This window comes from Larimichthys crocea, chromosome XVII (assembly GCF_000972845.2).
Source record: "Larimichthys crocea isolate SSNF chromosome XVII, L_crocea_2.0, whole genome shotgun sequence".
Lineage (NCBI taxonomy): Eukaryota > Metazoa > Chordata > Actinopteri > Sciaenidae > Larimichthys > Larimichthys crocea.
In genome coordinates, this window is record NC_040027.1 from 14,869,173 (window position 1) to 14,896,858 (window position 27,686).

Here is a 27,686-nt window from a genome sequence, read left to right on the forward strand (position 1 = left end):
TGTGATTGAATAATTTTTATTTGTTAGGTTTCCGATGGAATAACATGAGGACTACATGAGGGCAATTCAGGCGCATTGGCCCTGATGACAGGCTAGACAATAAATAGGAGTAACATACTGTATGTTAATTGTGCAACAGTCAAGTCTCTTACACACAATGTCAAGATGGTTTGGAGATGACCTCCATCATCACCTCGTGTTACAGCTCCAGTGGCTTCTCCGCACACACACACAAAACACACACACAGAGGGTAAAGATTCCAGTCTTCATACAAAAAAAATATATATATATACCAAGTAATACCATGGCTGCATGTAGCGCACTATAGAACTGACAATAAGTGTCATTGGTGTCTCCTATAAGTCAGCTCCCATTTGTCTAAAACAGTCTGACACACACCAAGACACCACCAGGTACAATTACTTCAAAATATGTTCTTCTGGTTTGTTTGTTGTTTTTTAGAAGGAAAGTCTGCAACTTTTACAAAGTAAAACACTACACAGCATTTCCTCGAGTTGTTATGCCTATGCAAAAATAAAAACAGGATATATTGGATTACATTTGATATTAAAAAGAGAGAAACGTAGCACCAAACTGGCCATAACGTCATCTAACTAATCAAAGGATTTAAGCAGAAGCAGCTCCCTTTTGAACACTTGAAACAACCTTCAATTAAACAGGCAAATAAAGTTTTAGAAACAAATACTGCCTACGGTAATATTTCAAAACCTTCATAGAAATGTTTGAAATTAAAAATCACTTGTGTGTCACTCCCGACAGCAGCATGAATTTCTCAAAACTTCCCATGCATCTGCAGAATCGACTTTCAACATACCATGAACTTTCTGCTCGCCTCGCATGCACCGCCGCCTCTTTCAACATACATGTTATCCTGTAACTTCATTTTTCCACGTACTGTAAATCATCTTTGTCCCTCCTCATAGCACAGTGCTGTACCCAACAAAGCTTCAGTGATCATGCGCTGAAGAGAAAAGATTTCTCCAAAAAAAGCCTGAATTTAAGCCCTTTTGTGTTGGAGTTGGTCCCATAAAACATTATTTTCCCATCAGTCTAAATAAAGAGCGCTACACATGCAAAAAAAAAGATCAAAATATACACGTCTCCCTTTCATCATATCCTGTATACAGGAACAAATGTTATCATTTACATCATTAAATCAAGAAAAAAAAAGCACAGACCATTAGAATTAAATCCTTAAGCTGAGAAATGTTAACACTTAAACTGGCAGCATCTTTCAGTCTCCAGTTGTTATTGTCCAAAAAAGTTCACTTCACTTCAACGTTACAGTAAGAACCAGACTGGACAGTCTTTCTGATGTCCCGGAGGCCCAGCCTCCAGATACACGATCTTCAATTCAGTTTCCGTTTATCTCCATGGGACCTCCTTTGGATATGAGCAGGCTCATCCGGCCCGTGGTGCTGGCAGCACTCTTAATTACCTCCATCCATCTGTGAAGACAAAAAAAAAAGTTTTAAAACTTGACTTTAAAGTCGTGAAATGTGCAACAATGTTCTGGGAATTAGAAACAAAGTCACGTACCTTTCGAAGGTGTACTCGCTTTCTGCTCGGAAAAAGTAAACATGGGACTTGAACTGCAGTTTGAAGACGTACTCCTTGTGGATGCTGTCGGACTCTTCGGGGGTGCTGACCGTGTAGCCGAGCAGGGGGAGGCTAGCCAGCGGGAAGTCGTCCTGCAAACAGGGAAAGAAAAACACTTTCTGAACACAGACCAGCTCACCTCAGTTACGTCTTTTAAATGTCTTGTGCTCTTTAGCAGAAATAATACAGCTCAGGACGGAGTCTGCTGACCTGGTGAGTCTTGTAGAAGAACAAGCAGAAGTTGGTGAAAACAACCCAGAGTTTCTGCCAGCCGTTACTGTTCTTGAATTTCCTCAAGAGGTAACCGGAGAGCTGGTTCTACACAGAGGGAGACAGCAGAGAATGTTTCAAGTCAGACAGTCAGATTTACATGAAAAGGTCAGGATTTTTGGTTGTGAGAGCGTTCGGGTTGTGACTTTTTTTTAGTGATTTCATAGAAGACAGTTGTTTGTAGATTAGGCCTGTTCAAGCTCTGTTGCTACTGTAACATATCAGCCATGGGCATGATATGATTTGTCAACTTTTAAATGTTTGCTATGGGAAAATTTCCATCCATTTAAGTAATTATATCTATTTTTTTCTAATGTTTCCATCTCTGGTTATTGTTCCTTTCAGTTAAAAATAACACTGGACTCGCTAAAGATTTTGGAATGTAAAGACGTTGCTAAAAATAGGTCCAGCAGGGCTACAAGCACGAGCAGTCGTGCTACTTTAGTACTGAGTATAACGTTGTCACAACTGATGGATGGTCCGAGCTGCGAAAACGGTTTTCCTCTAAAGAAATCGTTCTGCAGTGCAACAAAGCAAAGCAGGAATCTGCTGCTGTAACAGCTTGTTTCTGGAAAACTGATCGTCTTTGATATTTATTTCTGATTTGAGGACTTGAGACGCTGATTTATCAAACATATTTTGTTCCAGGGGACATGAGTTGATCTTTGTTCCTACTCATCTCGTGACTAATAAATTTCAGCATTTATTTCCTCCTCATTGTCATGGTAGCATTTCCAGTACAATAGACGTACTGATGTCTGAAACCTGAGAGCTGTGGCCGACTGTTTTCTTTCTGCCGTTTTTCCTTCTCTTTATTCATATTAGTGTCATCCTTATTTTACTGTATTTGCTTTATAAGACAATTATGGACGTTTTGATTTGTGTGCAGATGCTGCAGGCTATTTTTTCAGTTAATTTTAACGTGATTAAATGCACAATGAGCTCTTTTAACCCAGTTATGCTTTCCAATGACCCTACAGAGTTCAAATACAATAACTGGACCTTTTCTAGTGATCCACCATGACCTGTGGCTCTAGTACCTGGTTCATGCGCAGGTAATCAGTGAGAGAGAGGTTCTGGTTTCGGTACCAACAAACATGCGTGATGGTGTTTGGTCTTTGGCCCTGACCGAGGAGATAGCGAGGAGGAAGCTCTGGTGAGACAGCCGGAGAACCGAAGACTGAGAGGGTAAAGAGACAAAGGACGAAGAGAAAGTGTTAGCGTGTTAGCTTCAGAGAGGAATAAAAGGGAAAGAAAGAGCAGGTAGGAAGTCCTCCAGGTCTGTGGAGTAAGAATGTTAGTGTCAGACAAACATTATTAATATCCTATCAGTGCACAAGAACCAAGAACAAAGAGCCGTCCAGCAGGAGACAGTGGATCTAACAGTCACCAGGGGGAGAAAGAGGGACGTGAGTGGAAACTGAAAGAGTTAGAAAGAGAAGGTGAAACACTGAGATGGATCCCAGAGCGATCACCGCGGTGAGTGTCAATATATATATGGTCTGTTCTTGTGTTTCTATATTCAGGGTGTGTGCGTGTGTGAATCTTAAAGTGGGCAGAGGAGGAGTACCTCCACAGCCAGGCTGTGATCGGACATAGACACACTGGTGTTGCGGTGCCAGCACACATGCATGGTGGTGTTGGCACGGTGGTGTGTCTGCTTGTCCAGTGATGTACGGGAGGAGTTCATGTCATCCTCCGACTCCTGCTCCAGAGAAACCTCGTCTGACGATCCTGAGGAAGGAGGTGGAGGACGATGAGGAGGAGGAGAGGAGAGGGGCGAGGAGGTGGGACAGGGAGTTGTTTGGAGGAAAGGGATTAACTTTACATTTGAATGCGGTGGGGAAAAAAAGCTTTTAAAACATAATTTTCTTATTTAACTGAGAAAAGAACAACAACAATTGTTACACAGGACACTTTTCCGCACATCAACTACTTTACATCTTTAACTTATACTCAGGTCGATAGGAGCTCTTACGGTTGGAGTGATCGCCGAGTCCAGCGTCGAGAAAGATGCTCGATTTCTCTTGTGACTTCTTGGCCATGTCGATAGCAAGGTTCAGATCCTCAATCCACTTTCCCATCTCCACCTTAGAGCTGAAATCACAAACATACACACGGGAGACAGTTGAGACAGAGCGGCACCTAACTCAGTGTTACCATTATCAAAGAATATTCTACATAAATAATAAAATTATTCCCAGATTACACAATTTAGTAAGCTTTCCTTCTTTGCGCTCCATGTCCTCTTGTATTGTTTATTTATACTGTATGTATTACAAATGTATAGTTTGTGTTAAATCTCTTTCTGCCAACATTGTCGTGCATACAGTCGTGGTCAGAGCACTGAATTACTATTATGATATTTTATGATATAATCATCCTAACTGCTGTTAAGTCAGAAATTGTTAATCAAAATGTGCTGAAAACAAACAAAAATAAAGAAATACAAACGATAAACTGGAGATGTTTTTACTTATATTCATCGACTGACGATGAGTATCAACAATTATAATGATATATGGAATATATCTGATTCTCTGCAGACTAGAGAAAGACTACACTTTAACTTGTAGTCCACTGAAGGTCCTTCATACCTGGCAGCCACTACAATGGTCCTCTGGGCAGAGTAGATGGTGAAGCAGTGGGGGACAGACCACTCATTCTCACTTTCCTCGACCTACAAACAAAAAGAGAAATCCAGAAAAGGTTAACCAAACATCGGAAGCATTCAATCTAAACACATTTGTTTAGCAATGAACCGTTTAAGCAGAGGGATGGAGGGGGAAACAGATCTGAGTCTGACTCATGTCACAGACAGACCTGCCAAAGAGCTTCTAGCGGAGCATCCATACGGGTCTGTGTTGAGGTAAACCATGATGCGCTCATGTCCCGTTTTTTTCCCCCATTTAGTATCAAGATCAAAACACACCTACGAGTTGAGTGTCACATTTAGATGATCCATGCTTTATTTTGGCTTGGTATACATCTACGAACAGCTGCAAGGGCTGACATGATTCTGCATCTTGAGCAATCTTCTAGGTGTGCCTTTTTCTCATTTATGATTTGTCTACACAAGCATGGGAGAAGATGGGTAGGGTTCGGGCATCCAAGCTGGCAGAGCTCAGAGGACTTACCGGTGCGTCCAGCACTATGAGCTGCAGCCAGGAGTAAAGCAGAGACATGCAAAGTTAGGAGACCCAGGTGCTCCTGTCTTAACACACTGATCAGATCACACCCACAATACTAACCTACGCAGCTCACCATCAGATAACCGCATTCCTCTGATAGTGTACCCAGAGCTGCAGTGGGATTTTTACAGGGCTGATGAAGTTACAAGAACTGAGCCAGAGCTTATATACTCACGATCATGCCATGAAGGGGCAGCTGGCCGTGCACTTTGAACTGATTGGTGGCTGTCACACCTTTACTTGTGTAGAGGAGCATGTCCGAGAACTGAAAACACAAACACAGAGACGCTTCGTTATTTCCAAGTCCGCTCATTTAAAAGCTTTTAAATCGTAGTTTAAGTGACAGTCGTTTTGTTCCAACCAGGAAAAACATTCTCTGCTGCAGTCCTTTCTTGGTAAGCTTGTACAGACATCCTTCTCGTATGAACTCCTAAAAAACAAAAAACAGAAGAAGCTCGTCAGATGCTGTGTTACACTTTCAGGCAGTTTCCCAGCACCCCCTACCCTCTGCTCGATGTCATTGCACTCACCCTGCCTGGCGCTGTTAAGTTCTCTATACCGATCAGGTCTCTCTGCAGCTCTGTCAGCTTCTGGAAATTCTCCAGTCGGATCAAACTACTCTGGAGCTGAGTGGCTATGTCGGCAACTTCCTTCAGAGCCTCTGTGAGGAAAGAATAAATGATGTGAATACAAAATACGTTCAATGGTAGATTCATCGTCAATTTGAAAATAAAGGGAAAAAAAGGTAAAAGTAATCAGATTTCCAAGAATAATTTTAAGTAAAACCACAAATGTGTAGCCAAGCATCACTGGAAGAGTGGCAGCACTGAAAATATATTTATATACTTCATATATACCAAGATCAGACATCATAACATTGGTCCTGACAACTGTCAACCAGTTGTCGAACCTCTAGATTCAGATTGCAGATTAATGCGGGGTCTACATGTGTTATGTAGACTGGAAAAGGCTTACATCCTGCAGGGTGTACGTGTGCATGAATGCAGAGTTACTTCTCTAGTTTTGCTTACACAGAAGTGACACCAAAAGTTACATGAATTCTGATACGACTCTTCACACTTCCATCCGTGAGAGTTACGGAGAACTGACCCTTGCAGTCGTCGTGATCGCGGTGTGTGGGAGAGTAATGCTTGCACAGTCGCTCCAGGATGAGTTTGTAGTGCATGAGGCGCTGGATGGGCTTGAGCAGGAATGTGTTGAGAGGCAGGTAGCAGACTTTCTGCAGCTCAAACTCTTTGTAGACCGTCTCCAGCTTCTTCAGCCTCTTGGTGGCTTTCTCCAGCTCGGTTAACACCTCGTCGTGCTTCTGTAGGTAGCTGGTGAATTCCTGAGGACAACGATAAAAATGTACAGCATGAAAAACAGGGTGGCAATCGAACATATAAAGGATGGGGGAGGTTTAATTAGAGAGCTAATCGTCACCTTAAGAGCACACATGTTCCTCAGCATCACATCACCGATCCTCTGGTAGTCTCCTTTGACATGAGCATTCGAGCGTCCCTCCCTGAGGAAACACACATTTTGTCTTTATTGTCATCTCATTGGAGGTTTCCTGCACATCACACAGATGAACACTGAAGGAGCACTCACCAGAGAGCCAGCCTCTGGTCTAACTCCTTGAGGAAGCCTCGGTGGAACTCGTAGATGGGGTCGATGTTAGAGAAGAGGAGAGTCATGAGGCCTTCAGGCATGGCGTTTTCTTTGATCACGGCGCTGCGAAACCACTGAGAACAGGACAGAGAGACTATTGATACATCTCCTGAGAGACTGGAAAGTAAACATGATCGTACATGACTTGACTGATGACTGTGTCTTTCTTCATCAGGAGATTAACACGTTTTAAAATAAACATAAATGTATGACCAATTATGACGGGCAAAAAACAAAAAAAACGACTCTGTTGCAATCCCATGTGACTCTTCAGCACCATGGGGCGTGAGAATTTTGTACCTTAACCATGACTCTTTCTCCTGACTGAGTGGAAATCTGATATTTTCATATCACAGAAGAGGACAGCTTGTAGGAGTTTAGTGCTCTGCTCTGCAGGTGTGCTGTGCTGGACTGTAACTGTGCTGAGTAGTGAACTGTGTATCATATTTCGACATAATATATCCCACATGCAGATTTCGTTGGTATATAAAATTTGTTTTTCAAATAAACTCACCACAGTGATGACCTCGAGGTCTTTCAGGTACGTTCGCTCTGTGGTCAGAATCTCTTTGGCAATGAAGTAGGCCTTGTCGGTGGGATATCGCTGAGGGAGACAAAAAAAAAAAAGAGGCACAAGTTTAATAACTGAGCAATTGACATCATCCCCACCATGAGAAAAATCTAATCCATCACCTCCTCCTCCATTATACTGACAAAACAGTCTGGGTGCAGTGAGTTCTACTCTTTAAAAAAAGGGGTTGTGAGGCAGGGGTGAGCAGTGTACCTTCCTCCTGCCCTCTTCCTCCTCCTCTAGCCTGGCAGTGCTGCCCACCTCGCTCAGGATGGGGCTTTGCAGGGGTGACGGGGCCTGGCCCGGTAGGCTGAGGGTCGACATCTGGAAGGAGGGTGACAAGCAGAGGGGACCTTTGGAGTTGAAGGGCGAGAGCTGAGGACTGTCCACGACTGAATCTGTGATAGAAAAAACATAAAATTGTTGTTATAAGTCGAACAACTGATATCATAAAAACTAAAACAAAAGATAATGGAATCACAAAAGGTTAATGGACTCTGCCCAAACGGGACAAACATGACCTTTTGAAATGGGTGGAGTTTAAGTCAATACACCTCTACAAGAAGTGGAACGAAACACAATAACGCTTCGGTAACAGTGTTACAAAATGTAACAGTGCATCCAGTCAAATTCATCTTCACCTAACCTGTTTTTCCACAATTATTTTATTTCCCCTCAGAAACATGGTGCACGTTTGAACAAAAACAAGGGGTGAACGGTTCATCACACACGTCGGCCACAAATGAAAGGAGAGACGGCGGAGCAGACCAAAAGCAAGTAATGGTTCCCACATTTCCCCCCCCACTGCCATTGTTTTCAGAGCCCTCTCTGCAAGAACGACAAATGATTCATTGCCAACTTATACGAGCCCTGTTTCATTTCAAGAGAACCGGCTCTTGTGCTTTTGTTCTTGAGCGCAAGCTTTGCTACACAACAATCGAGGAGACAAAAAAAACAAAGCAGATGAAACGCTGGGCTGTCCTCTTTTACTGAGTCACAGGTCAACACAGCTGTTCTTCCACTTCTAAACAGAGAGAGGGAAAAAAAAGAGTGGGGGAAGGCCGGGAGAGAGAGGAGGAGAGAGAGAAAAAAAAAGAAAGTCACTACTCGACCCGGAAATAATTGCTCATGCAAAGACTTATCAGGAATGTGGCTCGTCTGGAGGGCAAATAGTTGTTTATAGTTTATCTGAAGTGCCCCACAGGGAACGATATGAGGGGAAGAGAGCGGACGTCAGGCTCCACAGCAGGAGGACGAGGGTTTTGCTGTGGAATGACTTGGCACAAAGCCTGTCCAAACAGGGAGCACACACACACACACTTATACACACACACACACTCAGCTGGAATTAGGCTGAGGAATCTTGTGTACGAGTCCGACCCAACCCCCACCCCCCCAAAAAAAGTCTGTTTGTTGCCTCAAATTTAAAAAGGAAATCGACTGTGTGTGCTGACGTGCTGCGTCTCGTCTTCTGACTGTTACACCGATACTAAAAAAAAACTAAAAAGATAATCAAATTCTCTAAAAGAACATGAGCCATTCATTCAAAACCTAAAAAAAGACTGGAGTAGGAGTCAAACAATGTGGACTATGTTGCTCCTGAGTTTCATTTAGTTTTCTAATCATTTGGAAGATGATAAAGCTAAAAAAAAAGAGAAAAAAAAGGCACATCTATACGCAATATTTGAGCATAAACCCCCAAAACCTCACGGGATTATTACATCACTGCTGTAAGAGTCTGGGTCTGAACACAGAGGTATATGATCTGGACTGTGCACAATCCTGTGCAACACCACTGTTAGAGTTGGAAAGAATTACATCACTGTTGCGTCTTTGATTTCAGTCTGCATCCCAAAAAGAATTTTAAGTCTGACATTCATGGTACCCAAAAGTGATTACTTTATTCTTGAGAGTAAAACATACAAACATTAAGTACAGGGTTGTTTATAATAAGTCAATATACATGTTCAGGATTAAGTGATGATTACTTGATGCCTAAGTGCAGTTAGCTTAGCTGGTTATAATTGTCAGCCCGTCATTAATTAAATCTTTAGTTGAGATGTGGCAGGAAAAGAATCAAGGCAAAAAAAAAAGAAAGAAAAAAAAAGCCACCAAGACAAAACCTTTGATGGGATCGACCAACTCTACACGGCCTGCAAGGTAACTGATGGCACCTGAAACAAAAGTCATGTTCAACACTCTCCAAGGTGACAACTGTTCACACTTGTGACTGTGGCCTTTCTATAAAAAGGAAAAATAAAAACGGCTACACGCCATCCTTCAAAATGACAATGAGAATTGGTGAGTGTTTAATAATTATCTCTAAATTACTAAAGAGGAACCCTCTTCATTTAGACTGAGCCCCTTTTCCACAGAGATGTTTGCTGGAAACATCCCAAAGCTCTTGAGAAGTAAACAGGAACGTTACACCTGAGAAGTGCACGAGAAGAGCGAAAGTTAAGTAAGTGCTTTAAGGCACTGCAGTGCGAGACAAAAAGAAGACTGTGACGTACAGAAAGGGCAAAGTGAAGCCAAGTGAAGTCACCCTTCAGGCAGCTCAAATAAAAAGGAAACAGACCCGACAAGTCAAGACTCTTTGTTTTAAGTAGGAAAAGACACCAGTGACTAAACAAAACACGACTGATTAGTTTGATAAAGAGAGTATTAGTTTTTCAGGTTTAATGGCACAAGTAAATTCGTCTTATGGCAGACTTGATGACACCACAAACAGATCTGAAGCCTGGTGTCTGGGTAAACAAACGCATGCTTGTAGGACTGACCACGTGACAGCAAACTATCCTTCCTATACCAATACTCAAAAAAACATCAAAAATCCAGCTAATATAAAAGAGAAGGATGTGCAAAAGACCCCCCATTTCCTTCCAATAAACAGAATACCACGTAGTACCCTGAAGATAGCTAATGCCAGAACCCCCAAACATGCTAAAAGCCACATGCCAGAGAAGAGACGACGCAACATGAATCTCTAACCGTGTCTGAAACTACAACATCCAAAAGGGTTTCCTGGAAGTTACGAACATTGATGGTTTCTAGCGTTGAAAAGCGCTACACGTATTCTATGTTTTAATAAGTACTATCGTGTCAGAGACTATTTTACATGATTTACTAAGTGCTGTAAGGTCGCTACAGAAACACAAACCCTTACAGACGTGTAAGATGATACATTCATTTTGTACAAAGTGGTGTACCTAATGGCTCATTAGTACACGGCTTACATTCTTTAACTTAGCTCAACATAAAGCAAAAAAAATAAAAATAAAAAGTTAGCTGGTGAGTTATTTTGGTGATTTCTACATGAATCTACTACATGCTGTAGATGTGCAGAATGCAGACACACACTTCAGCCAGCAGATGTCAGTGAAGCACAAAAGTGTGAATGGAAAAGCGGCTCCATGGCATGTCTTGTTTTTAACAATACAGGAGGAGGCCTGTGAGGATCAATGAACCTCGACGACTCTCTGGTTTTATTTTTACCCTGAGATTGGAGACGATGGATTGGAAGGTGATTAATGATCACCAGCTACTGGAAAACTCTACACTGCACAAGTAGTACCATCTAAGAAATGCCAGGTGAGTATTACTACTAGTAATAACAATGGTGGTGACGTATTTTAGTACTTTGTGATTAAGAAATCACATATTTAAGCTTACTTGTTGGTCAAGTCTTCGTTAAAATATAGGTAGAAAATCATTTTTAAAAAAAACTCTACATTACTTACAAATTTCCTTTAATCAGCTACGTGTTTCATTAAATCGAAACTATTAACCAGGCGATCAAATTGGAAGATGGATGCAGACATCCCGATTTAAATTACTATGAATTCAGCAAAAGGCAGGCAAACATAACAAGGCATTCCTATCCTAACACACCCATGAGTGTTTTAAAAGGATGGGAAATGTGTATTAAAAAAAAGATATAAAGCTTCCAAAGTAAAAGCACAAAGTGTTTTGCATTTACCAAAAATGTGATGAATGTTGCAGATAAGACAACTGAAAGAGGTCATTCAAGAATCTCATGAAAGTTGAGGCCAAAAAGGCAAGATTCATGAGAAGGCAGGAGTGATTCAAAAAATAAAAGCACCACGCCCTGACTGTGGCAGGGGTACACCAGGTCAAATCACTGACGGAGAGGTTCTCCTCCACTTCTCAGTAGAGGGAGCTCAAAATAAAAAGCATGTGACAGTTAATAAGTTTACACTACAAAGATTTGAATCAACAGACTGGAGTGCGGACTGGAGACAGACACCAGCAGTCAAATTATCTGCTTTACATTTCACATGGTGGAACCATTTTTGTTATGATCCATCTTGTGATAAAAGTAGTGTGAATGTGAAAGGTGTCGTTGTGACTAAGGGTAAAATTGTATATTTAAAGAGTGATCTATGTTGTCGCTACTTATTAATTACAATGTCACAAAAGTGTCTATAATTTGGACAGCCCCCGACAGAGGCCTCAAGTGCTATAAGGATGCGATTTACATTTTAATATGAGGAGATCCAGAGGGGTCTGCGAGTGCCAGAGCCTGCAGGTTGTGGCATTGAAGGAGGAAACCTTCGATTCCACTGTTCCCCGTCAGTGGATTACTGTAAAACAGGTTCTGCTCAGGGGGGAGGACGCTGTCAGAGCCCCAGTCGGAGTCTGAATCCGAGCTGCCGTTCCCGGAGCCCTCAGTGGCTGTGGGTGGGTAGCTGAGCTGCTCAAGCTGCTCCACCAGGTCACTGAACTGCACAGCAGAGCTGCTCTCAGATCGCACCGAGTACGCTGGGAAGTTGACCATCGAGCTGGCCTCTGACTGGATGTCGGAGCCTGGCAGGCGGAGCGAGGAGGAGTCGTTGCCTCCGTAACCCACCGACATGGACTCACCTGCAGAGCTAAGCCCCAGGTTGTCCAGGGAGCTGCACTCGGAGCGGTTGTTGACCAAGGAGCTGGTCTCAGAATGACCAACAATGCTATCAGGGAAAGGATTAGTATTCCCATTCAGGTCTTCAATGCCCACACTAAAGATCCTGTTTTTACTGAGGTCGGATTCCTCGACATAATCAAACTGATGTACTTTATCATCAAGCCCAAAAGAGAAGGCCTCCGCCCCCCCACCATAGAAGGAGATCTCAGTGGGATCATCATCTATGAACTCCTCAGTGACATGCAGCGGTGAGTTAGACATTGAAAACATGGGATTCTGTTTTGTACGCAAAAGCTCCGCCTCAAAAGCCTCAGGTGTAAGAACCCCCTTCCTCTTCCCACCACCCCCTCCCAACGAGCACCCGGTTCCCCTTCTCCCACCGTGCTCATTATCCTCATTGCCATTTTTGGAGGGCTGTGATTGGGACGTGCCACTCTCTACACACACAAACAAGGGGCTGCAGTGTCCTGCTGCCTGATTGCTAGGGGCACCTTGAAAAGCGTAGTGAGATGGGGAAGCGGCCTTGAGAGGTTCTTCCATCGGAGGGCTGGGGGGTCTGGTGGCTTGCAGAGGGGACTGAAGGTGCTGGAGTTGGTGCTGCTGGTGAGGCGCTGGAGACTGGCTCAGTGCGGACAAAGGCTGGAGCTGAGGTTGGTGTTCTGTTCGCGGGTGAATGCTAGAGATGTGTGCTGGGTAGAAGGACACAGTAGCGGAGGAAGGAGAGCCTGGGGCCCTGAGACTGTCATTGAATGACAAGGTCTGAAACACAAACAAGACAAGGAAAAGAAGGAGTGGGGGAGGACAAAGAGGTGCAAGCAATAGAGAAGAGAAGAAGTACATTAGTTTATTCATTAAAGTACAATCCAGGGATTATTTTTGCACAATTGTAGCCCCACTGACCTGTTTTGGCACATCTGTGGCGATGGAGCGAGCAGACATTCGGATTTTACTGTTCCTCCTGAAAAAGAAACAATTTGATGGCAGAATTACAACCATGAATGCAGCATGGAAACATTTCTCAGTCAATACTTAAGAAGAATTAGTAAGACAAACAATTTATCTTTCCAATAAACAGAGTGCATACTGTGTATGGAAACACACACCTCTGGTATGGCGTTCTCTTTGCTCCGTTTTCCCTGACATACTCCACAAGTTGTTTCTGGGTTCTTCCACTGACAGAGAAGAGGTTTGAATTAAACACACCACATAATTCAACGTGAAACCCTGATGTTTCTATAAACAAGCATTAAAGGTGACATATTTCTTTGTTTTAATGCCAGAAGTTAATACCTGTATCTGAAGGAAGACCCTCTCGTGAAGAGAATAGCTTTGGATTTGGGTTGGGGTTGGTCAAACAAACGGAAAAATGAGTGGTATTCCACACAGATCTTCCAAAAGATTTTACACTGGTCTCGACTAGCCATCATAAACTCGAGTGTGTCCTGATGGGGGCCCTAAAAACAGAAAGAGACAGACAATGAGATCACACAGTAAAACTAGTCTTCTTCACAGTGGATGTGGAATGTAAGACGGGTAAAATAACAGACATCCAACTTTTTCAGAATAAAGATGTTAATTTTTCGTTAATACATACATGAACTTCTGGGTGGAGCTTGATCAAGAACCGTTTTCTCTTGAAACTCAGTTTGCGAATCTTGGACCAGTTGAAAGTATTTATTTTTGTGTTGCCCTGGGAGAATAAGGAAAAAAAAAAGAAAACCCTTAGCAACACTGTTAGGGACTGTAGGTCACATCAACAAAAGAGATGCTGGTATGAGTACTTACCTGAAAAACCTGAAGCCCCATATGAGAAACAGCCAGATTAATTTTGGTGCCTTCCCGGTCAGCTGCTGGGTGGAAACGGACACCATACATCTCCAGTTTACGGGCAATCTCCAGGATTTGGAAATCTGATTCAGCTGGAGTGTGGCCTCTGGAGTAGACAATAAAACACATCAACACTTGTGAGTAAAAAAGTGCCACCTGGCACAAAGTCACAACTGACTCAAAGCGAAAAGTCAGATTTCCTGATTCATGCTCAGTTTTAGTCAGAGCCCTATTGGATCCAATGCTTTGGTTGACACGGTTAACCATGTAATGCTAATACACAGACTAGAAAAGTGTGATAACCTTTAAACACTGCCCTGCATTGGTTCAAAACCTCTGTGTCCTAAACAGAAACTTTTATTCAACTATATATCCAAACAGACGAACATGGAGTTCCCCAAGGCTCAACACTTGAGCCTCTTTAATTTAACCTTTACATGGTTCCATTAGACCAAAATCAATCAATTTAATTATTATAACTCTGCAGACAACACCCATCTAACTAAATAACTATGCTAATTTTCTCAGTAGTTGCACTAAATAAATTGATGATTGCCTTCAAGTTCTTCAGCTAAAACAAGCAACACACAGGTAAAAAGAAGAGGTGTTCATCTCAATCCTCAGAACCAGGTGACTAGGTAATGTAATCTCACATAGATTTAGTAACAGAGGCGTCCTAAACAAATGAAACTGGAACAAGGAAATGGGAGAAAATAAATGAATACACCGCAACTCTTAAGGCACACTGGAAATCAGAGCTGAGACTAAGCATTACATCTAAACATATTGTTGCACACCTATAAAAAGAAAAATCACTATTTTGGACCTTGCTCCACACTCCAAACTCACTTTTATTTATTTACAGACTGACATTACTGAAGGGTTTAGTCTGGTTTTGATTCTCCAACATATAAACAAGGCAAGTGCAGTAAAAACAAATATTGTCCTTCAAACCAATAAGGTAAATAACCACAGTTAACCAGGCTTTTGGAGCACAACATGTATAGTATGGAGCCTAGTGTCCATAGTTCTTCTGGATTTAGCACATGTAATTCACACAGCAATCGTATCATGACTCGCATTTGTAGTGTGTGTCCTTAAATCTCTTATAACTTCGAGGATTTCGGAGGCATTATCTAAAACCATGTGATTACAACCAAACGGCATGTTAGGAAGACATATCCATCCAATCATCACCACATTCTAATTTTGTTCATCCGTTAAGCGGTAAAATCTCCTTAGGGCCCTCCCCTGCCCCACTGGCCTTATGGCTAATAGACCAGCCAGAGTGAGGGATTAGGCCAGGGAACTCGTCGCTTGTGCTTCCACACTGGCAACCAAAGGAAGAGATTAGCAAAGGTCTTTAGAGCTGCCTAATACGCTGGGTTGAAAAGAGCCCCTATTGGCCATAGGATAGTACTGTGTTAACAAGGAGGCTGGTGGTGGGAAAAGTGCAGCGAGTGGTTTTGTGAGATTCTGGACTGTGGAACGGGGCAAGCCCTCTCATTATGGTTGTTTCGCAAGAGCACAGTTCAGTTATCTCATCAGAGTTAACACTAAACATTTGTCTTTAAAGCCACATAAAAAGACAATATGCCACTGTTTACAAAGTCCAAAAATTGTAATTCATGTGATGCTTTGTGGGATATGAATTTGAGATGGTCTAAAAAAGGTTGGAAGCAGAAATGTGTAGTTAAGTTTAAAAACTTGTGTTCGGTCCAACATTTAGCTAAAAATGTTCAAGTTTCTTTGATTTTGAGTAGACTCAAAACTTTCAGCGTACACACAAATCCACAAGTCAAAACAACATTCGCTCAGAGTGGGTCCATGTAAATTCAAGTGCGCATTATTTTTCCACTTCTTACAACAGCTGGTGTTCCTAATGTCATACTGTAGCTCCACAATGATACTGTTCTGGTGTGCGGTGGTGATGCTGTTTATTTGTTACTTCCACTGCATTCTCAGAACAAGGAATAATCACTTTAACCACAATATTACACACACACGGCCCCTGCATCCAGGTCACAGTAAACTGGCTTAAAACTGTCTTAACGTGGCCAGAAGTAGAAAGTAATTGAAAGTAATTAGACACATTTACACTTGCTGGTCTGAAGACGTTGTTGTTTGTGTACCTGTACTTTAAAAAAACAACAACTTTGTTGTTATTTGTGTCTGTTAGAGAATTAAAATGTAAAATAAATGAAGAACTGTGCACAAGAGAGTTGAGCGGAAGTGCCCAGTCAGCAGCTGAACAAGCAGAACAATCTGCTAGCAAGCTGGCACTCAGCTGGTCTATTTTGTGGTAGGGGTGTGACACTGTGCAGAAAGAAATATATATTTCATTTACATAGCTATTTGAAGCAGCTGAAAGAGGCCTTAACTTTTCCTTTGTAACTGCGCTCAGACAAAGACTGATAACTCCTGGTTCAAATTTACATCCCGACTGACGTTTGTTTGATTGTGACGTGGAGGAAAAGATGCAGCCACAACCAAACACAATAAATAGGCAGATTAATAAATCAAGATGTACAAACATGACATCACGCGGCTTTAGCTCAACGTGAAACAAGACGTAGCACAGATCAGGGGCAGCAACTTACAAGTGTCGGCGATGGAGCTCCATGATTTTCTCTTGGACCTTTTCTTGATAAGGCAACAGCTTGTTTGTCCTCAGGAAGTCTCTGTCTGCTACATCATCGTAGTCGCCAATCTCCGCTGTGATTAAAAGAAGACAAAAACATCTGTTTTAATTTGTGCATCAAAGTAAGCCTCTATTAAGCAAAGGCCACTGACTTCATTTTGAGTGTTTTAGATCAAAACAATGTTGAAACTTTAATTATCGAGTTTGATTCTATCTGACGTTACATGTTCATACATCATTTACAAATACAACAGCTGTGTTGCTATATGTGTACTACACCTACTACACTAAAACAAATGCAGCATTGTTTCAGCTGTATGATCACTTGTGTTGAAATAAACTGTTATACCGACAGATGTTTCTTTTATTTCGTTCAGTGAGGTTAGGCTAAATAACAGAAACTCGTCTTTGTAACTGTGATGCAGTACAGAGACAAAAATAAAATCATTTTTAGCATGTGACTCAGCGTTTGTTTGCGTGCATTCAAAACTGCCTAGTGCAATCCACATCAATGTTCAGTGACACATGTTGTAAATATCAAGATGTTGAAATGCAGCCATCGAGTGAATTGCCTTCATCTGGCACAATATATTTAAAAAAAGGTTTGTGGCTGACAAATAAAGAAAAAGAAAATATCGTGGTAAAGATACAACTTAGAAACATACACTGGACAAGGTGAGAGGCGAGCAGAGCTCCAGTATTTTCTGTGCAGAACAACCTGCCCTCCATTAAATCTCTTTTCATCTGCAGCGAGAATAAGTACCTGTAAAAACACAAAAAGCAGAGAGGCTGTCTGTTTATGTTCATGAAAAGGAAATAAACACAAACCAAGCTTATCACAGATTGAAGTATATTCATCAAATGTCATTCACAAAAATTAAAAAATACATAAGTTTATACTTTTTTTTAAAACTCTCAGATAAAACATCTTTTTTTTGTTATAAGTGTAACATTATAAATCCCTGAAAACATAACCGTGAGCATTTGAGAAGGAAAAAACAAACAAAATCTGTGTTGTTTCAAAATCCCATCCATGAGAAGAGGAAAAAAAAAAAAGTAATATCCAGTCGGAAATTACACTGACCTTGTGTACTCCTCCTGCAGCTGACCGGGGTCTGGAGGAAAAAATTTCACTGACAGCCTAAATAGCGTGTTTGCTGGTCCTGAAAAACATAAAAACAGATCATGAGCACTCAGGCACAGACATATCATCACTAAGCGCTAATACTGGGCTAATATTTGAGCTTACTTACTTCTGACTTGTTTGGCGATGGGTTTTGTGGGTTCCAGCCAAACCTGAGAAGAAAAACATAGTATCATCTTCACAGTTTGAGATTTTACAGAATCTGACAGGTGGTGACAGCTCTGCTTTAGATGACTCGATGATAGTAGAGTGATGTAGCTATATTGTGGGCAAACATTGGCTTCACTGCCACAAAACAGGAGCCTGCTTTTCCTCAGTTACATCTGGGCCTGATTGAGGGAGGAATGTGCACGGTCCAGACAGATATATTGAGAAACTGCTATCAGCTGATATTTGCCTGAATTCTTCTCTGAGTTAGTAGTTTGATATGCACATATACATGTGGTACGGAGCAAAATAATTTCAGGAGAAGAATAGATACTGGTGGATCCGATTACAGCATGTAATTTTCTGCTGTGGGTGGTCACGGCCATCAAAACTGTGAAAAGTTGTCATCTCCATTGATACAATCACTATTGGTTATGAAAATCTATCTTACGTGACAGAAACTGTTCATGGACGAGGTAACGTATCAAGTTTTATTCAAGTTTACTGACTCTCTTGGTCACTCTCTGACGTATCTACGTTTAACTGGAAGTCATAGCAACAAGCAGCAAGTAAGCAAACGCTGTTAAACACACCGATAGTGCAATAAAATCATAGATTTGTCTAAGTTTGAACATCGTTAGACACATTTAGGATACGTGTCTACATACCTCAAGAATTGATTTATTTCTTTGACATTTTTTCAACAACTGGCATAGAAAATTAGATGATTAATGATGGTGAAAAAAAAATGTTGAAGCTGAACGTTAAAGCTACAGCTGCTCGAACAATGGAGAGCTTGTTTCAAATGTCACATCCTCTAAACTGAAATTTGCAACAGGTCCAAAACATAACAAGTGTTTTTGTTTTGCTGATCATAGTGTGTGTTTTTTCCTGTCTTTAAACTTCATGACTGACACTATATTTAAGCTGTTGTAAGAGTCAGCAAAGCACATATAGTAAGTTTGTTAAAAACACATATGGTCTGTTATGGAAAAGGAGTTGAGACATGGCTCCAGCAGCAAAGCAACGTGTAGTGAAGGAGGAGGAAGGAGACTATTTTTAAAACGTATATGAGTAGAGTTACATGTTGCTGAATGTGTTTACGTTCAGTGCTGCAAACAGTTTAGGATTATGACTTCAGCAGCCTGTGTCACTAAGCATCAGCTGTCACACCTGATATTAGCTGCAGCTTTCGGGCACCTCAACCTGTTACCGTTGACGGCTTTGAAGCAAGTCAAATAAAACCAAAAGTTTCAAACTGCGACAATGCCTCTAGCCATTGTGTAACTTTACCCCTAAATGTGGAGCAAAGAAAGAAAAACAGAGCTGGTGAAGTTGAAACTATTCGACCTTTGACCCAGATTGTCATTTACCTTTTTAAGTTAGAGGCGTTTACCTCTTTATATTTGCACTTGCTGCTGAATATATGAGCTATAAAGTCAGTGGCTCAACACCGGCTGCATTGTCTTTGAAGAAGATATACAATATGTTTCATATCTCTTCTCTGTTGCTTTACAAAGAACGTGTAGGTGGTCTTGAATTCCACTTATGTTTCTGGAAGAATGGAAACTCTGAGATTTGTGTATGGGCACTTGTGCCAGACAAGTTAAAAATATTCTTGGATTATACACTGCTCAAGTCCAGTAAAAACAATACTACATCACTGAGCGCGCAGCTGTAAAGAGCTAAAGATGAGCGACTGATTGCCTGAGAAATGACTGACGCGAGTTCATCTTGTTGCCTCAGACGCGGCGTGTTGTCATCAAGCTGTGACCTTTGAAACTTTGAAGCGCTTAGCTGACGTGTCTGATCCATTCGCATGCCGGTTCCTGGACAGTCCTGCGTGCCCCCTTTTCAAACAGAAAACAAAAAAGACACAGTTGCTCGTGTACGTACCCAGTTCATCTGCATGTTCTGATACTCGAGGCCAAAGTAATCACTCTCTATGAGGTTGCCTCTCAGGAAAACATCAGAGAGGAGAGCTTGTCCAAAAGCTTTTGGCTGAAAGGGGGAAAAAAAAGACAGAAAAAGGAATCGTTACTTTCATCGCTATGTCAACACAAAGATCTTAAAATTCAACTGAGCATAGATCTTACAGCCTCTTTTGACAAGAACTATATAACTGATCAACAACTTTCCTATCAAAAACCCGCCGTCTGTGTGGTGAAGAAAATATTTGGCATCTGTAAATGATCCACTTAATTGTGTGTTTCATGGCCCGTCTATGTTCCATCTGTCAATTCAAATTGTTTTTTTTTTACTTGGATGAGTAACTACAAAAATGTGTCCTACTGTACATTTACTGTTATCATGCTGCCGGACAGAAACATCACGAGCAGGAAATCTGCCGAAGTTTACCTTCTCAATGCTCTGGGGTTTGTTTTCACTAAACGAAGAACTAATTACTATGTACTAAGAACACACTGCACTTGAGGTTTGGAATCCTAGCCTGTGACTTTTTGAGAAAATTATAGCCTGAGACATCTGGTTGTAATGTAAAATAGTATTTTTAAAAGCCTTATAAAAAGAACTGCTTTGCATCGGCTAAAGTGAAGCATTACAAACTGAGAGAGCTCCAGGAGATTTACTGTAGTTAGTCTTTTCATTACTTTGATACAATCATATGTTCGGCATTCGCAAAAATCTATAAATTGCAGGTGAAACCTACTGACACAACATCTATAAATTGAGGAATCTGTTGTAAAATGACCTTTTTCCGCGCATTTACCGTGTCGGATTACAGCCGAGCTCAACCAGCGAGCGCGAAAGCTGGTGTGTTAAAACACTTTGTCTGGGTTGCCTTTGAGTGGAGGCCAAACACACACTACGCAGGCAAGTCTTCAAACTGCATCAGCGGCCAAATGTAAGAAACATTTTGAGATGTTCTGTCTCAGTTTGACTGGTTCAATGACAGGGCATGAGAAATGATAAGATGACTTTATTGGTTCCTGATCAGTTTTCTGTAGCATCAACACAACTGTTTTATTGTCTCGGAGTCTGTTGTGAAGAAAGATGTTTCAGCATATTGGTGGTGTTTACACTCTCGAACATTACAACTAGCACTCTTGTCGTCTTTCATCATGAATTGAAGCCACGCTTTTGACAGCGTGATCATCTCCACCATAACTTCTTCTTGTAAGTTGGTGAGTTTGACGTCACCAACAGTTTCTCACTGTCGCATTAACGGTTAGAAAAACATGCCAGCATAAGTAAAAGAACTGATAAGCCCTGAGGCAAATGATTTTGGTGGATTAGACAATTTGGAACCAGTTATCAACTTGAACCGGTTTCTGTCCCCATTCATTGAATGCCAATTCAACTGTTACAATAATAAGACAATGAGGTAAGCAAACAAAAAGGTGTTAGAGCAAATCATCCCTGTCTCTCTTCCAGATTTGCAATGTTCACCTCAAAGCATAAACATCTATGTTACACAGCTTTAATGAGCCCATTCACTAAATATATCCGACTCTTCTCTGTCTTAAACTGTTTAAACCAAAACAATTAGCTTGACAGGAAACCAAGAACCGATGGCAAATTAGAACAAACAGTTAACAGGTACTTTCCGCAGTCATGAGCAAGCTACTCTCTGTTGGTCCTTTGTGTTACTCATTAACCATCTGCAGGAATGTTAGCGCTGCACTCACAGAGCTCTGGTCTGGAGGAGCAGAAAGATCCTCCTCTGGGACATTCAGCTTTATCTTCCACAGTTTGAAGGGGGGAGTGACATTTTCCACAGCTAGCAAAAAGGACATGGCACCATGACTGTAAATCGCCCACACCTTCATGAATACAATAAGTATGCAGTGTAGTGACAGCAGACAATTATGCACTTTTTCTACCTCATTTCAAACCCAGAATACATTTCTACGGGAAATTCCTTCACAACACAGACCTGTGCAGATCATTTCCCTTCAAATAACTTCCTCTCACTGCGGACCAAGTTGGCCTATCTGTGTGTTCAATCAGTTTCTGTATACACAGTGGGCAAACAGTTATGCGACTGCAGGGATACCACCCTTAAGATACGCCTGGCATTACTGCATTCACAGAAGAGGGAGAAATGATGCCATGGTAATGAGATTTAGAGCAACAAAGTGACAAAAAGGACACATAAATATCATATAGATGTGAGATATATATGAACTGTTGAGCTAGTGAGCACCTGGCCTGGCACAGGGATACTCCCTTATTGGCTAATATTCATTTTCCTAATCTTAAAAGGTTATTAGAGGTGAAACAAATCAACTTTAATTGCTGTTGATTGTTCAAAGATATTTATCAAAACAAAACAATCCTGGTTCCAGTTTATGATTTAAAGCTTTTTGTCTGTTTTATATTGTTGCAAAAAAGAAATATTTGGATTCTGTTGCTCGGACAATACAAGCAGCTTCAAGATGTTACCTTGGGCTCTGGAAAATTGTGATGATGTACTTCTTTTACAATTATGACATATTATAGACTAAAAAGATTAGAAAGCAAAAAAACATATTGTGAAATCACTACTAGACGTTATTAAAAACATATTCTGGTATTTTATTTGGTCAATGTTGCCTTCAACCATCTAAATCCGTTCTGCAATGCAAATAATTGTCACAAAATTAGTGCAGTGCTACCTAAAAGCCTGTCTGCCGCTCTCAGCTCAAGCACATCTGTGATGCGACCGTGAGATCGCATACAGTTTGTTCACACCCATCTTGTGGTGAGGACCGCAGTCTCATCTCTGAGCTGTAACGTCAAGGCAGGTCAGTGGGTCACCCAATCAAGCTCTGAAAGCAGCAGCAGGGATTATGACAAACAGAATGACAAACAGATGTTTCTCTGGGAGACAAATCTTCTCCTGTGTGTGTGAAAGGGAGGGAGGGAGGGAGGGAGGGGGGTGGCATACAAATGCAGGGTTTGAAAAGCAGCCAGCTACGAGGGAGAGCCGCCCTTCTCATGAAGAAAAGAAGCGCAGGTAACCTAAATATCACCCGGCCTATTTCAAGTCCAGGGTTGGGTGTACCTCGCCTGACAGGTTGAGCACGGTTCACGGCGGTTCACACTCCGCAGTGAGCGCCGTTAAAACCACCTACTGACAGCAGGGGTGTGTTGAGGCTTGTATCTGGCTCAGCGGGATGTACATTGTTTAGGCTTTGCCACCAGGAGATTCCCTGCTGACATACATTTTAAAAGCTTTGCACACCAGTGGCCACTTTCACAACTCTGCGAGGAAGACATTTCAAAGATCAACGAGTTCTTTGATGCCTTTCTTACCTTAATGGCAACTTTCTTTTGTAATAATTAGCACAGGTTTCTTTTCACTACCTGGCTTCAGGACACGCATGTGGGACAGTTGGCCAGAGAGCGTTTGCTGGCAGATAAACACGCCATAGCGGTAATCGGGATCAGGTGTTTTAGTGTGCCTTCTGCTTAGCTCACCTGTGTAACCCAGATACTTTACAAACTAAGCTTGCACTGCAAAAAAGGAGGTGGGACCTCCTCGAGTGGCAGCCAATCAACAACAACAACAACTGTGAAGGGCAGGGGACTGTTTCAAATGTTAAACAAGTCCTTCTAGGCGCAGCCATTAGATGGCTACTTCAGCACACAGTGGGATAGTGTGTGAGTGCTTTGTAGAGATGAGAGCTGGGTGCTCAGCTGTAGTGGTGGTAATGAAGAGCCAGAGTACTCCTTTTGAGCGCACGCACACAAAACACATGCCCAATTCAGCTTCATTACGCAGATAATTACACTTTCATATCATCCCAATCTGTGCTCGTCTCACATAACTGTCACGAAATATCACACAGCGTACAAAACAGCATTTTAAAAAAGGAAGTATTTCATGTCAGGAAACAGTCAGTATCTTTCTTTTCACACTTTGTACAGACTGTCGAGTCACGAGAGTTTCATCACTCTCAACTGATTCAATCAAAAAGTGATTTCTGCTACAGGCTGCTTGGTTGAAATTCCACACTTTTTCCGGCGGGGCTTCACTCCTGAGCGTGTCCCCTCCCCCACCAACCCGGCTCAAACTTTGTACCGGCCATGACTGCTCCCTCTGAACTGCTCTTTTAACACCAGAGGCTGCCCCTCTGTCCTCCCCTCCCTCCCTCCTCCTCCTCCTCCTCCTCCACAACCCACTTGGTTGTCAACCTTGCTATTTATGTGCTTGTTTGCTAACACTAAAAGCAAAGCCAGCCCGGATTCCCTCCCACCGGTGCCCTGACTGTACTGCATTTTCACACAGCTAGGATCCACATCCCACCCCTTGGCCTGTTTTTTTTTTTTTTTTTGCGAGTTTGGAGTTGGAAGTTAAGGCCAGCAAAGGGGCTGGCTGTGCTCTGGATAAAAGAAGCCTGTGTTTCCCTGCCCTGCCGGCCCTGCCTCCCCTGTCCAGAAACCACAAGGCTGAGCTTTCTCCTGTGCTGGCAGTGGGAGGGGCGTATGGACGAGAGCCATGCGAGCAAATGTCTGCTGATGACGACCATGCGAGGTACCTGCAGCAGATGAAGGCCACAGATCAAAGCTCACACGCGCTCTGATCCGATTTGTCCGACATTACGTGTCTGCCCCTCACACCGCTCCGTTATCACGACATCTGTGATGCATTTTTTGGTTAGTCAGGAGCAAAGTCATGCTGCACTACGCAGTGTATAATGTATAGAGTGTCAGGTAATGGTAGATTATAAAGATGTAAGGTATTTGAGCAGCTGAGCAACCAAAATGCCACAATGAGGGGAGGCAGTTGCTTGAAGGCCACAACCATTTCAAACATTCAACACTGCAATTTTGAGTCTATTTTTGCGCACAGCACGCATGAGGAAAAATTACAATGTAGGGAAAGTTATGCCGCTTCATTCATTTTTCGTTTTAACGCAGCTGTGGTCGCGCAGACACAAAGCTAATAAAGATGCATCAACGCTGGCTGGCTGTTCCTGAGTGAGAATTTAAGTCATGAGGCGGATGTACAGCCGTTCTATGCACAGACGTAAGCACCATCCTCCCAGCCGGCCCACGTCTTCTCAGTATGAATGAGCTGAAATATTAAGCAACGTTGGCCAGTGGTGAACAACAGAGGCTCTCAGAGGCCATCTTGTTCTCAGCAAACTGCAGTCTGCTTGACAACAGGATTGCCGTCATTCCCCTTTTGCAGCCATGTATTTCTGTCTGACACCTCCTATCAACACCATACCCAGAGCTTACTTTGAACCCTGCAGGCCATGTTCAGTCTCAATATGTGAACTGCAAAAACAAACAAAACAAAAAAAACTTCTTGAAAGGCCGAGCAGTGCACAGACCCACTTTCCATATAAATTAAACTTGAGTTTGTCACATTGCATTAGCTCAGGACTTTGAGACAACATATGGCGCATAAGATTATGGAACGTCTGTCTCAGCAGTGCCCCCACACTACATCTGCCAGAACAGTTATTGTTGTGGCTACACAAGGATTTAGGACAGCACAGTTACACAACTTAAATACCATAACCTATTCGGACAGAATTAGTAGCATGTAAGTCCAGTTAGACTAGACCGCCAATTAAAAATCCTCCATAGATCAGACGTGGAGGTTTACCCCTAGTGGAGGCTCCACTTTGATAATACTCCCACCACAGAAAAGACAGGAAACTTGCTCTGATATAGTGGCTTCCTTATTGCTTCCTATTTGCCTTCTCAATGACTGCAGCAGCAACTTGGCAAGTAAACACAGGAAAGCAGTGTATCAGAGCGGATCTAAAAGTTTGTTTCAAACCATCTGCCGATCCTTTAAGAAAAGAAAAAAGATGAACTTACTGTAAAATAATTATAATGAAAAGGATAAAACAGCAGCTATCGTTCTAAGATGTAGATTCACTTCTGCTGAAAATGTAGCTCATGATTTCAAACTTTTAGCAGCACTGTGTGCTTCTGCGGCTGTTGATTAATAAGTCATTTTGATCAGGTCAACTTAATTTCAGTGTAGAGGTGCCTAAATGTGCCTGCTGTAGTTGCCGTGGTTGCACAGTAGGACCGAGAAACCCAACATTTTTGGACAATTTGTCATGTCTGTCACACGTTCAAGTTAAATAAGTCAAATTATGTCAAAATAAAAAGAAGCTAGAACCCATAGCCCTGGTCTAGACCTACTGCAATATGCAAATATTTCAGCATGCACTGGCACAGGTTGATCATTTAACACGCAGACTTGAAAATGTGTCCAAGCTTGAATCCTGGATGGCCACAAACTATATCCCTCTTAGTTTGTCAAGGCTGGAGCAGGAAAGAAAACTACTACTACTACTACTTGGACTTTGACCATAAATCACAGCCAGGACACTAAAAAATTCCCTGGTGAGTTACACCAAGTTGCCCGAATAAGAAGCCTTACGGAGGAAGGGGATTTCAGCGCCAAAGCCATGTGGCAGCTGTCACAAACCCAAGCCACACGCAATCATGGTATATAAGGTTAAGATGTAGCCTGCTGTGAAACAAACTGCGCACTTATCACAGTGCGAATGGAAGAAGGATGCAGGAAACACGATAAGGAGAAACTTACGTCTACATCAAAGAACTCCTGGGAGTCGTCCAGCCCCTGCACACGGATCTGCAGTGCTCGCCAATGGCTTTTGCTCCCACTGATCATGTTGCCACCGAGACTCTGGCCCGGCTCCAAAGTGCTGATACCAGCATTGAACTGGGCTCCCAGCCTTGTGCCAGGGGTCTGCAGGACCCGGTATGAACCCTCGATGTCCCCCATTACTGCTCCAAGCAGCTCCCCCCAACCTCACTCCTGCAAAAAAAAAAAATGCAAAACATGAATAAAGTTAAAGGGGAAACCATTCAAAATGATTACTGACTGGAGAAAAAGTCTGGGTTGATTAAATCTGTCATGAAACTTTGTGATGACTGGTTTAACTGGTTTAAATCTGCATGTTTCTTTCTTTTTAAAAAAACAGTTTGTCTGAACATGTGAGGCTCATTCATAACAACCTTTAAAACACACCAACGGCTGATACCCACCTACGCTAACCGTGTAAAGTTTGAAGCCGAAACGGAGAAGACGACCTAAACAAAAAAATAAAAAAATACAAAAAGAAACGACGGCATACCGATTTATGAGCCTAACTTACGAGGCATGTGGGTCAACAAAACTTAAATGAGGCAGTTAAAATCATTTTAAAAGCGAGAAATTCACCAACTGCCCAAAATTCAAATACGCATTTAAGCTATTTCTACTTTTTTTTTTTATATAGAAAAGGAGCTTTACTAGTTTACCGACGAGAAAAGAGCCGACGTATATAATATATAACCATGAAAAAAGACATACTACATTATCTAAATATGATATTAAATCCGTACAGCAGCTTTTAAACTTACCGTTTTTAGCCCGTCTGGAAACTACAAGCTAAAAGTTTGTTTCACCGAAGAGGACACTACTCCAGTCCATGGTCGTCGTCGTCCAACGTGAGTGCGCACTCAGGCTTGTTTCTGATTGGCTAAAGCAGTCCAACTCGGCTTCCCATTGGTTGAAATGAGTCCGAGGATTGTAGGCTCTTCTAAAGGAGGAAGATTTACCTTCCTCTGCTTTAAATAGCCGTGATGGATGGATGGAGGGGGGGAAACGAGGAAAATGACAAGTTGTGGCTTTCTAATGAGGCCTCGTGGAAAGTTTGTGATATAAGTATGTTTAGGGATTGTCAACAACATCCATAGG

At 42.1% G+C, this 27,686-nt stretch overlaps 1 protein-coding gene across 4 annotated transcripts; it reads right to left on the reverse strand.

Moving 5' to 3' along the window:
- Nucleotides 1–27,500, reverse strand: farp2 (FERM, RhoGEF and pleckstrin domain protein 2). 4 transcript variants are annotated; one of them, XM_010739784.3, is made up of 27 exons: nt 27,350–27,500; nt 26,529–26,762; nt 19,904–20,008; nt 17,970–18,012; nt 17,801–17,879; nt 17,382–17,479; nt 16,676–16,790; nt 14,034–14,181; nt 13,843–13,938; nt 13,539–13,702; nt 13,352–13,420; nt 13,149–13,206; nt 12,740–13,007; nt 7,538–7,722; nt 7,268–7,357; nt 6,694–6,827; nt 6,526–6,607; nt 6,193–6,430; nt 5,613–5,743; nt 5,444–5,512; nt 5,258–5,347; nt 4,489–4,571; nt 3,870–3,988; nt 2,932–3,071; nt 1,832–1,939; nt 1,562–1,713; nt 1–1,470 (listed from the first exon to the last, which is right to left on the reverse strand). In XM_010739784.3, the coding sequence occupies exons 2-27, from the start codon at nt 26,727–26,729 to the stop codon at nt 1,377–1,379; spliced, it is 3,159 nt and encodes a 1,052-aa protein (XP_010738086.1). In that variant the 5' UTR covers nt 26,730–26,762; nt 27,350–27,500; the 3' UTR covers nt 1–1,376. The 4 variants fall into 4 exon arrangements, with proteins under 4 accessions (XP_010738086.1, XP_010738083.1, XP_027145857.1 ...); XM_010739781.3 differs by lacking the exon at nt 2,932–3,071 and adding an exon at nt 3,462–3,625 and having other exon boundaries at nt 27,350–27,498; XM_027290056.1 differs by lacking the exons at nt 2,932–3,071; nt 27,350–27,500 and adding exons at nt 3,462–3,625; nt 26,993–27,011.
- Nucleotides 27,501–27,686: the final 186 nt, after the last annotated feature.

Coding starts and splice junctions, on each gene's coding strand:
- farp2 (XM_010739781.3), bottom strand. CDS start 26,729: ATGGGGGACATCGAGGGTTCATACCGGGTCCTGCAGACCCCTGGCACA. Junction 20,009..26,528: donor AGGAGTTCTTTGATGTAGAC/GTAAGTTTCTCC, acceptor TCCCCCTTTCAG/CCAAAAGCTTTTGGACAAGC. Junction 6,431..6,525: donor GGAACATGTGTGCTCTTAAG/GTGACGATTAGC, acceptor CGTTGTCCTCAG/GAATTCACCAGCTACCTACA.